Below are 11,877 nucleotides of genomic sequence, written 5' to 3' on the forward strand. Positions count from 1 at the left end.
GCCCGTAGTAATTAAATATTTGTGTGTATGTGTATGTATACTCTTTTAACTCTGGAGCACCGCCTTTAGTCGAGAAAACCGACCCCAGGACTTATTCTTTGGATGCCTAGTACTTATTCTATCGGTCTCTTTTGCCGAACCGCTAAGTTACGGGGACGTAAACACACCAGCATCGGATGTCAAGCGATGTTGGGGGGACAAACACAGATACACACATACATATATATATATATATATACATATATATATATATACATATATACGACGGGCTTCTTTCAGTTTCCGTTTACCAAATCCACTCACAAGGCTTTGGTCGGCCTGAGGCTATAGTAGAAGACACTTGCCCAAGGTGCCACGCAGTGGGAATGAACCCGCAACCATGTGCTTGGTAAGCAAGCTACTTACCACACAGCCGTCTGTCCCTCACTACCGCTTGACAGTCGCTGCTGGTTTGTTTGCATCCCATAACTGGTACTACTAAAGCAGAGTGGTCCCGAACGCGCACCCGCGCAGTCGCGCGTCCGCACTAGCTAGTCGTGCGTGGTCGATCCTAACCCTAACCCTAACCCTAAACACATGTATTCATTTGCGCACGCGCACTTTTTGTAGGATCGACCACTCACGACTAGCTAGCGCGGACGCGCGACTGCGCGTTCGGGACTACTCTACTTTAGCAGTACCCCCATAACTTAGATGTTCAACGGAAGAGACCGACAGAATAAGCACCAGGCTTTGAAAACAATAAGTACTAGGATCGATTCGTTTAGCTGAAACCCATTAAAGCAGTACCCCCTCCCACCACCACTACCACCACCGCCGCCACAACAACAACACAGCCGCAGTTCGATGGCTAAAACAAGTAAAAGATAAACGGTTAATAGAAAGAAGAGTTCTGACAATAGTTTCGTTAAGTATCCGGGCATTACCTCCGCTTGATTCGGCGCATGCGCATAAGAGGGCACATGTTGTGCTTCTGCCGCCGCCGCCGCCGTCATAGTGATTGAGTCATTTAAAGCCGACAAGCAGACATTTGATTTGGATTGGAACACGTCGCTAGAATATTTTGGTGTTCAATCCCGATCGAACACGCCAACAACAAACACTTCCTCAACTATCGAAAGTACCGTTTAAGTAATTCCATTACATATATATTCAGTGAACACCTGAAATCATTCGAACAATTATTTTCTGAAACCCTGTTGCTTAAAAAAAAACAAAAAACATTTAGGTAAGTCTTTTATAGGATTATCTCTTTTGTCTATGTATATATACACTCATCTGTTTTTTCTGTTATCGGATGTAAGTTGTTGTTTAACCCCAACTAAGCCTTGATCGAGCTGACTGAGTGAAATACGATCAAAGTCTTCCCAGCCGTGACTATCCCATCTGTAGTGGATATCTAAGACTACGCTATCTGATGTATCCTTCCATTTACTGAGATTGATTGCATGCATTTGGAGTGGGATTTGGTTGCTATTTCTTTTAAATCGAGCAGCCGTTCTCTGTTGTGACCGGGCCGGATTCATACAAGTTTTCGTTAATCATACAAAAAACCCTGCATGGACAGCAATTAAGTATCTCCCTTTGAAAACAACAAAACAAAAATTTCAAACGAAGGTAACAGAAATCATCTACGATGTGTGGATGGTTTTCTTCGTTGAATATCAAAGCGTATGTCTTGACAACCTGGACAGCTTTATGCGGTTAATCAAATATGTGAGGCACGAGTTTTCTTGGTACTAGTTAGAAAACGAGATATTTAGAAATCACGAGTGTTTTTATGCAATTTACTGGTGGTGTGTGTTCGTTGCTTTGTCGCATTGTGTGATGTGTGAGCCCTTCTCTGTTTAAAAATCTGTTTTGTGTGTGTATTTTACACCTAACACTTAAAAAAGCTTATAATGTGCCGTAACCCGTTTAGCGAACAACGAACAGCGCATACTAATTCAGTGAACCGACAAAAGGTTGAAAATACATGCAGTTGATAGGCAATTACAACAGTTTATGTTGCAGACAAATATAGACAAGAGTATCTTGTGAAGACAAAGAAGACTCTGGTACGGATATTATTGGTATAACTGCTTTATTCTTACTATGTTAAGCATCCCTTGACAGCTGAAGCTGTCCGCATTATGTCTAAAACAAGCCGATCGACCTCCTTAACAAATGCAACATGTCCTTTTATAACTTTTTTCGCGGCTTGCTTTCGATTTTTAGTTGAAGCAATATAGTACTTATGTCGCTGACACGAAAAGCATAAAAGTTACATAGTCTTGATCCCCACTTCAGCTCTATAAATTAAGAGGATCTTCTTTAAGAAGAAATCATGAATGTTTCTCTTTATCTTTTCATTATACATCGATTTTTCCACTTCGATTCCTAATTGGTGTCGCTTCACTTGTGTTGCTTGAGCCCTTATTGGAAAGCATGATCGTCACTGCACCACCGTTCCCCTGCGCTCACTCGATAATTTTTGTCAATGGTTGAAAATATTGTCGAGTAAAATGCTGTTTCGATAGATTGCATCATCTCTTCTCCCAACGAGTTCACACGTCTGTTACACTTTCCGCCTTCACACACGAGTCAATGAGGGAACTTTCCATAGTCGCTCGACTCGCTAAAAACAGCGGTCAAATTTCTAGAAAAAAAAAAAGGGATTCGTTTAATGGGGCATGCGGTTCCCAACATATATGAAAAGGGACTGAGCTAGCGCTAAACAATACCTTCACAATACAACTCTTGTAACTAGCTTTCGTTTTGCGATCAAGAAAACTTTTTTTCTTTTGACTTATGTTAATAATACTCTTGAGAATTTGGACGTCACATTTTCATATTGTCCTAATCTTTAGACAAACAAATGTTGAAGAAAGAGTTTTTTTGTATTCGTTATATTAGCACATCATAAACAGTGTGGAAAATAAAGCGCAAACCAATCTAAGGATACGGCAAGAAATATCTGGATGCGTGATTACAGCGGCGTGTGTGTAACTAATTTTGTCATTTTTTGTTCTATGCTTTTAATATTGAAGACTTACGATCAATAGGCTTCCAGTCAGAACTAATCAGTCTTTTTAGAGGTATCTTAAAAACATTATTCACTATGTTCCCCCTTTTCACGACAATGTGATTTAAAGGACGTAAGGCTGCTATTTCTAGCAGTTTGAGAAACTACAAGCATAAGAGTTCAATGGCCTGCTGTTTAATGACTGTGAAGATGTTTTGTGTGTGAATGTAACGTTTGCCTATTCTTATTTGAATAACGAAATTGTTCACTTAAATATTGTCTCGATTTTCCAATCCGTTCATGGATCTCTCTCACATACACACACATATACACAAATAATATCCTTAATCTTTTCAATTAGCTCTCGACAGTCCTAAGTTTATATTCCCCTTTCACTTTTGTCAGTCAAACGATACAAGTTGCTGATCGACAGTGAGTGAAAGTGCCATGTTAAATTGCAGTATCACCTTGTCTCTTTTTTGCTTGTTTTTTTATTTTTTTGTGCGTCAGTTCGTCCCTTTGTACGGAATCAGTTTCTGACTAGCATCGTATATGAGAAAGCAACACCCTACTACGATTGATCCAGTTTCGCTTCTCTCACTTCTTTTTGCAATATTCCGTTCTCTCTTCTAAAACTAGTGCCGTGAAAACAGATTACTATTCCGTCAAAATTACATTCGCTCGACGAGAAGCTCGTATAAACTGATATAAGTTCAGAGTAGTTGTACTGGAAGATATAAACAAAGTATTCTCGATGAAATATTCCCCTGGTTGAAGTTTAAAAAAAAATTAAAAGATACACTCCTGGGGGACTCCCAAAGAAAAGGGGAGGTAATTTCAAGGAATTGAGAATTAATCTCAAAATTAATTTAATTGAAAATGTGATCATTGTTTGGTGGTATTAGACAGATGAAGGCATGTTTTGATATCGTTGGACATCAACAGCATAGTACAGTTTCTGCAAAACAACGGTGTCGGTATTTTAGAGGCATAACATCACGAATACATGTTTAGAGTTAGGTTATTGGTTTGACTTTTCAACTCCAATACCATTATATAAATTCGATGTTTCTAAACTGTCTTTTTAAAGATTCTTTTATAGTATTCACATTATTGAAAGCATTGTTTCTGTTAGTATTGTAGACTTTCGATCTCAACATATCGTTTCTTTGTGTCTCAACCTTGTCAAATACTGAGGCTGGTTTAATCAACTGTACCACACCCCTTGAACTAATTATTATAAATAAATATTATCATATTCTCTCTGGAGTTGATATGTTAAATACCAGTCATGTTTTTGAGGTTGATTCTAATTTGAGGCTTTGTATCAAAATTTGAAATCGCCATTGTAATTATTGCTTTCACAAACTGGGCAAAGCCATGCCTATATTAAGAAAGAGATATACTCACTAATCCACTGCTTAATACTTTGATATAAATAGTTAATCATTGTACAAGATGCTTTATGATATTTACTCTTTTGTGGCCCCTTGTTCCTAAGTTCAAATCCTACCAGGATTGATTTTTGCCTTTTTTCCTGAGCATCATTATCATCGTTTTTTTTACATTCACTTTTCTATGCTGTCATGTGTTGGCAGGGTCATTTTCCCCATAGTGTCCATCCAGTTGTTGCAGTCCTTCCTCACGTCCTATGTGAAGTTTCGCATCCTGAAATCATTTCTCACCACTTCTATCCACATCGTATTCCAGCCTTCCTCTTCCATAGTTTGTCATTTTTTCATCAACTATTATTCTATGTCACCTGTCCTTCATATCATCACAGTCTTCTTCTTTTGCATATCACAGCATTTCCTCTCAGTATCTTTGTGATTCATGTTCTGTTATTCCTGCACACTGATATTACACATCCACCTCAGTACACTCATCTCATTGTGTAATTCATACCAGTTTACAAACAAATGGATGATTCGGAACGTTCAGAGTTATAACCTTAATTTTCTTTATGCTGATGATGAGGTACACTCTCTGCATTTATTAGAGAACTGCCTTTGCCAGTGTAAAAGGTAAAGAATTCATAGGGCTGGTTTTCTAGGGCCTGTGGTGTCTATATCCCACCTGGACAGGACACCAGTCTGTCACATAATCACTCATTTTTGCCAGCTGAGTGGACTTGAGAACTGTGAAGTGAAGTGTTTTGTTCAAGATCAATGCATTGCACACTCCAGGAATCAAAACCACAATCTTATGATTGTAAATTCAACACCCTAACCACTGAGCCATGCACCTCCACTTTACCAATGTAGTTCAGAGGACAACAAAAGCAGTTTATCTGGTACCAGTTTGGTTATAGGAGTTGCTAGAGAAACTGTCACAAAAACATATCTTACCACCTGCAAAGCTCTACTCAGATATTTCTGTCAATCTAAGATTTATTTTAATCTTATACTGTTTCCAGTACTTACAGAACAGTGATACTATTTGATCTGTAGCTGGAGTGTGTGTGGGGACTGTTGATAGGTGTTAGGTTATGATTAAACACTGGTAGCCAACATGTTAGGTCACTGATAAGCCCTCGGTTCATTAAACCTGGGACTGAAGGAGCCTCAGGTTCAGTGTGAAGAGGGAGAAGAAAAGGCGCAGATGTGGCTATGTGGTAAGAAGTTCTGGGTTCAGTGTCACTGATACATGAGAAAATACTAATTTCTGAATTTGCTATCATCATCATCATCATAATCATCATTTAATATCTATTTTCCATGCTGCTATGGGTTGAATGGCTTGACAGAAGCTGGTAAGGGCAGGGGCTACACCAGGCTCCATTGTCTGTTCTGGCATGGTTTCTATGGCTGGATGCCCTTCCTAATGCCAACCACTTTACAGAGTGTACTGGGTGCTTTTTATGAAGCACCAGCACCACTACTTTTTACATGGCACCAATGCTTTTTACATGGTACCATCACTGGTGCTTTTAATGTGACACCAGTATCGATTCTGCCAGATGCCTTGGTCTTTGTTTTATAAAGAAAAATTATAACCCATGTTCATGCGCACGTGCACACACACACACACACACGGAGCTTCCTCAACACATGGCTTTGTGAAGTGCTGCTATATATACATAACCACAAATATATTCATCATATAAGCAATGCTCACTGGATATTACACAAAATTTCTGTTGTGCAACAAGTACATAGCAATACGCCTATAATCGGACATCATTCAACGATTAGATAATCTTATAAACCAGCTGGGAATATATGATGTAGTTGATGAACGTGAGGTTGCTAAACATGAGGGGAATTGGGGGTGGATGAATGGAAATTATGTTCCATATTTGGAAATTGCACTATCAATGGTAAAGTCAATATCCTCATCATTATTGCCACTATCATTACATTTATGGGTTTTTTTTTTTATCGGCATCATAATCACCATTAGTGGACACACAGCATTCATCAATAAATCATTATGCCAGACAGCCACACTGCTCGAAACACCGAATATTCTGTGTATGATGGATTCTACATGATGAAGTACAAACACTGTTTTTACTGGTCTATAGACTTATAAAAAAGTCTATTAAACATTTTGTTACTAACCCACCTGAGAATGTTCTTGTCCCGGTAACACCAAGTGTAATATATTTTCATGCATTTACTCATTAAAATTTGAGGTTAAGACCAAATTAAATACCAAGTTGCTGCTTCCATACTAAATCATTTTTTTAAAAACCAAATAGTTTGTTCACATTTTACTTCATTTTTATATTGGATTTACAAATTGTTGACGTGAAAGTTGCAAACAGCTTCAAAAGAACTTTAACAAATAACTAATTGATTAACTTGCACATTAAACAAACGATCAGTTAGTTGGTTTGATAATTAATTAACAATAAAGAAGTAGAGTTGAATCTGTGTATGTGTTGTTATTGGCATAATGACTCTCACAAGACACAACAAAATTTATTCAAATTTACCCAGATGTAAAGTATCAGATGCAACCCACAGGCAGGGTTGCCATTTGGTACCTTTTCATTTCAGATTATCAACCTTGATTGAGCAAAACTATGGTCCAAAATGTTTCTGCTATGATCCTCGTATCTTTTTCCTGACATGTGCATAACTAAAGTGCTTTTTTAAGATCTTTTTAATGCAGAGTGTAATTTGAGGGAAATTTGGCTTCTGTTTTTAGGGGGTTTTATTAATCACATAGAAACTTCCTTATTGGGCTTACTCATTTCGTGCTATTGTGGGGCAATGTTCAGCTGTGGCAAGGAGCAGTGTATTGTGGATTCATAATATGATAAAAGTCAGTTCATGTATTCAACTGATCACCATAGAAATCTTTGTATTTTAACTGTACTTAGTATTTATGCTTCATTAATTTCCCACTGTATTGAAGACATTTTTTTCTATATTGAGGTCTTTATTTTTATTTGTCATTCTTTCACTTGGGAAAGTGTTCCACTTGGCTGTATTTGCTTGTGTAAATAGCAAAAGCGTTTGTATGACCACGGTAATTCACTGAAGCAAAGAATATTTTTAATTTGTGCATATGTATGCTTTGTACTGAGTATGCAACAAATGCTCTGTGTCTACAAACTACGTTTAGTTGTAGAATAAGTTTGCTTGAAAACCTGCTACTTACACATAGTTGTCCAGTAGGTAAGAGATATTATATATGTTTTAGGTTACAGTCCCACCTTATTTACTTACTATGAGTGATAGATATAGTTTCTTGATGATAGATGTGGTTGTATTAAACCCCAAAACAACATAAAGGTACATCCATCCTTTTTTTTTAATAGTTTGTCTAGAACTACACTGTCTATAACAGTGATGATAGGGTATGGTTTAGAAGACTTGCCTTCTATTTTAACCCTTATGATACCAATCTGCCTGAAACTTCTCTGGCTTAGGAGTACAAATGTCTTGTTTTCAAAAGTTCCGAATTAAAATCTTCCACCAAACCTTAGTCACAATTTATGTTCCTAACACTAGCTTAATGATAACTAAGTTATTTTACTAAATTCTTTGTTATATTTTAAATTAATTGAAAGAAACACAGAGCAGCTCAACAGAAATATGGTAACAAAAGGGTTAAGCATTTGGGGAGATACTACATAGAGGCTGATTGCTGACCCAGTTTTTCTTAAAAGTGTTTTGCCATTAACCCCTTCAGTTAATCTATTTGTCGAAATGTATTCTCCTTGTCTTAATCAATTTTGAAAACAATGACAAATTTAGTAAAATAATTAAGTTAATGTTTGAGACATAAGATGAAATTTTGAAGGAAGGTTTTAATTTAGATCTCTTTTAAGTAGGGAAATTGTATCAGAGAACCACAGATGTTCTCAGGCAGTTTGGTATCAAAAGGGTTAAACTTCATTTTATATCCATTAATAAATAACCTTGGGAGCCACTTGCACATTAATTTCATGAGCAGGCTTTTCCATTGGCTGGCTCTACTGGAACACACTTTGAATGTAAAACAAGTAGAAAATTTGGGCTCGACATGGCTAGAGGGTTAAACATCGTCCTCATTTGATGTCCACTATTCCATGCTTGCATAGGTCAGATGGAATTTGTTGAGACAGATTTTCTATGATTGGATGGAGTGCCAAGTTGCACACAGTATCATTGACCAAGTGAAGAGGTAGACTTGTATCAATCCAAGAGAAAATGACCTCATTTCATGTCCTTGTTGGTGGTGTTTCACTTAACATTATTAATACTTTTAAGAAAGATCTAAACATTGTATATCCCCATTTTACTTGTACATATTTCTCTCACTATATCTAATGTATGAAATATTATTAGTCAGTTATGATGACACATTTTAGACAAGCTTCCTATTTGTATGGTTGCATAAGGACTTAATTTTGTTTGTGTTAGTTTACCTAACATTGCTTCTAATGTGTTTGAGAAATGCTGTGCATGTTTAGACATATTGAGACATATTTAAACATATTGTTTATATAAATAACATAACTTGACTATACCAGGTTACCAATAAAACGTATATATAAATTGGATTTAATGTCTGTTTGCCATGCTGTAAAAATCATGCCAAAACTAACCTCACCTGTGTTAGTGCCATGTAAAAAGCACTGAATCCACTCTGCAGAGTGTAAAAATTATGCCAAACAGAAAGTAGCTTAGGGCAGTTTTCTACCCGGCTGGCTCCTGTCAACTGTCTTACCCATGCATGCATGAAAGATGGACGTTAAATGATGATATATATATATATGTGTGCAGATGTAGCTGTGTAACCAAGAAGCTTGCTTCCCAATCATGTCGTCCTCAGTTCCGTGTCGCTGTGTAGTATTCTGCACAAGTTTCTTCTACCATACCCTTAGGTCAACCAAAACCTTGTATAATGTACATGTACATCTGTGTGTTTGCGTGTATTCTTGTTTTGAAGTCGTGATGGTTGTAAGTGATCTGTTTGGTCATGAGGAAATATTACCCTACTTAGAAATGGGCATAGGTTGATGACAGGAAGGGCATCCAATCATAGAAAATCTGTCTCAACAAATTCCATCTGACCTATGCAAGCATGGAATAGTGGACATCAAATGAGGATGATGCTTAACCCTCTCACCATATTGAGCCCAAATTTTCTACTTGTTTTACATTCAAACTGGCCGCATCCAGCTTCTCACCCCTACTCTACAATCTCATTATAAAAATAAACAATCACATCATCAAAATCTCAAAGCTAAGAGATAATGCATGATTAAAGGACTTTCGAGTGAGATCGTTGCCAGTGCCCCTGGACTGGCTCTTGTGCGGGTGGCACATAAAATACACCATTTTGAGCATGGACGTTGCCAGTACTGCCTGACTGGCCTTCGTGCCGGTGACACTTAAGAGCACCTACTACACTCTCGGAGTGGTTGGCGTTAGGAAGGGCATCCAGCTGTAGAAACTCTGCCAAATCAGATTGGAGCCTGGTGTAGCCTTCGGGCTCCACCAGTCCTCTGTCAAATCGTCCAACCCATGCTAGCATGGAAAGCGGACGTTAAATGATGATGAATAGATTAGCATTACATTTGACACAGTAATCCGAGTGCTGAAGAGTGAAAAACAAAACTCGTAATATAATTTTCAGCCGATGGTGATTTATAGTCATTTTGTTTATTTTACATGATTTGTCAGTAGATAAGAAATCTGTTTTTGTCAATCTACATAACTTAAATAATTGTGTGTGTGTGTGTGTGTTGCATTCTTGTTTGAGCTGCCTTTGCCATTCAACAACTGTATGTAGCTCTTTTCTCACAAGCTATACAGGTATAAGTGTTAGTACCCTGGAAAATGTCATCAGCATGGTGTAACTCACTGCTCCGCAACCAGTATGTCACAGCACACTGGTGTGCCACGAGGCGATGCGAGGGGTGCCGCGAGGTGTGCCACAATATCCTTAATATAACTTTTAGTTCAAGTGTATTGCCCAATTTTGCAAAGAATATAAGCGTACTGCGTGTGAAAAAAAGGTGAACTGGTATAACTAAAATTTCTCAATGTTACAGTTTTGTTTTTAAAAAACTGTTTTATCATTCTGATACATTTATATTTGAATACATTTGCTGTACTTATTTATAGTTCTTTAAGTATTAGTGGCATTTTGTATGTTTCTGTGGTCTGAGTTCAAATTCCACTTAAGTCGACTTTGCCTTTCGTCTTTTGGGATTGATAAAATAAATACCAGTTGAATACTGAGGTTGATTCGACTAAAAAATTCTTCAAGGTGGGGCTCCAGCATAGACAGTCTAATGACTGAAAGAAGTAAAAGATAACAAAAAATAAAATATAATTCATTAATTATAGGCGTAGGAGTGGCTGTGTGGTAAGTAGCTTGCTTATGAACCACATAGTTCTGGGTTCAGTCCCACTGCGTGGCACCTTGGGCAAGTGTATTCTACTATAGCCTCGGACCGACCAAAGCCTTGTGAGTGGATTTGGTAGACGGAAACTGAAAGAAGCCTGTCATATATATGTATATATATATATGTTTGTGTGTCTGTGTTTGTCCCCCCAACATTGCTTGACAACTGATGCTGGTGTGTTTATGTCCCCGTAATTTAGCGGTTCGGCAAAAGAGACCGATAGAATAAGTACTAGGCTTACAAAAGAATAAATCCTAGGGTCGATTTGCTTGACTAAAGGTGGTGCTCCAGCATGGCCGCAGTCAAATGACTGAAACGTGTAAAAGAGTAATTGGTATCGTTTTTCTCCCCCCCTCCCTCATTGCTCATTTATTTCCTGTTATAGCGATGTTGCCTGTATTAGTTATATTAGCACAACCATCTCATGTGCCATGCCTACAGGCGTAAGCGAGCGATTATGGATTTTTATGTCAAAGTCTGAAGACCATAACTTTCTCTTGGAAAAGATACAGAAATGGTTTCTTTTTGTTTTCTGCCTGTTTATTAAATAGTTTGCTCTGTTACCCCACTTCTCTCTTGTGCTGACTCTTGAGAAATAGGGCCTGTTTAATCCTAAAGCAAAGGGACTAGTTCCTGTGACACTGAGACATGTGCACACACTGGTGGACCTGTATAACTGGTATCTAGGGCCCAGCCATCTGGGATTTGTGTGATTTAGTCACAGGACCATCTTCTGCTATTTGACCAATAACTGAAGTCCTTGAGCTACACTGCTGCCCCAGTGCCAGAGCTCTCCTGGAAGTGGCAGTAGTTAAGGCATAATTCATACTTTCCATAACTGCTGAGCGTCCAAGCTGGAGCCTTGCTACTGGATACAGGTAACTGTCTTGGTCATGACAAAACAGATAAGGAATTATTGCAAGGAAATGAATTTACAAAGATCTATTTGATGTGCAATGTCAACTTATAAGAAAAGTTAGAAAAATGCAGGGGTACATATATATATATATATATATATATA

General features: G+C 37.8%; 2 protein-coding genes across 5 annotated transcripts in view; one reads left to right on the forward strand and one right to left on the reverse strand.

The window, feature by feature from the left end:
• LOC106880006 (uncharacterized) overlaps positions 1-11,877 on the reverse strand; it is a 46,718-nt gene that overhangs the window by 11,588 nt on the left and 23,253 nt on the right. For 2 of the 4 annotated variants that reach the window (XM_052971486.1, XM_014929793.2), the window contains exon 1: positions 1-389. This exon is cut by the window's left edge. The exons of 1 other annotated variant lie outside the window; for it this stretch is intronic. Coding sequence is in view for 1 of the 3 variants with exons in the window: in XM_052971485.1 (XP_052827445.1) it covers positions 406-466 (61 nt within the window). In the remaining 2 variants the exon portion in view is untranslated. One more of the 4 variants, XM_052971485.1, reaches the window with a different exon arrangement.
• Positions 961-11,877, forward strand: part of LOC106880005 (isoleucine--tRNA ligase, cytoplasmic) — a 55,463-nt gene continuing 44,546 nt past the window's right edge. The window contains exon 1 of the mRNA XM_014929791.2: positions 961-1,228. The gene's annotated coding sequence lies outside the window, so the exon portion shown is untranslated. The remainder of the gene's footprint in view (positions 1,229-11,877) is intronic.

Source organism: Octopus bimaculoides, chromosome 11, assembly GCF_001194135.2.
Source record: "Octopus bimaculoides isolate UCB-OBI-ISO-001 chromosome 11, ASM119413v2, whole genome shotgun sequence".
Taxonomy (NCBI): Eukaryota; Metazoa; Mollusca; class Cephalopoda; order Octopoda; family Octopodidae; genus Octopus; species Octopus bimaculoides.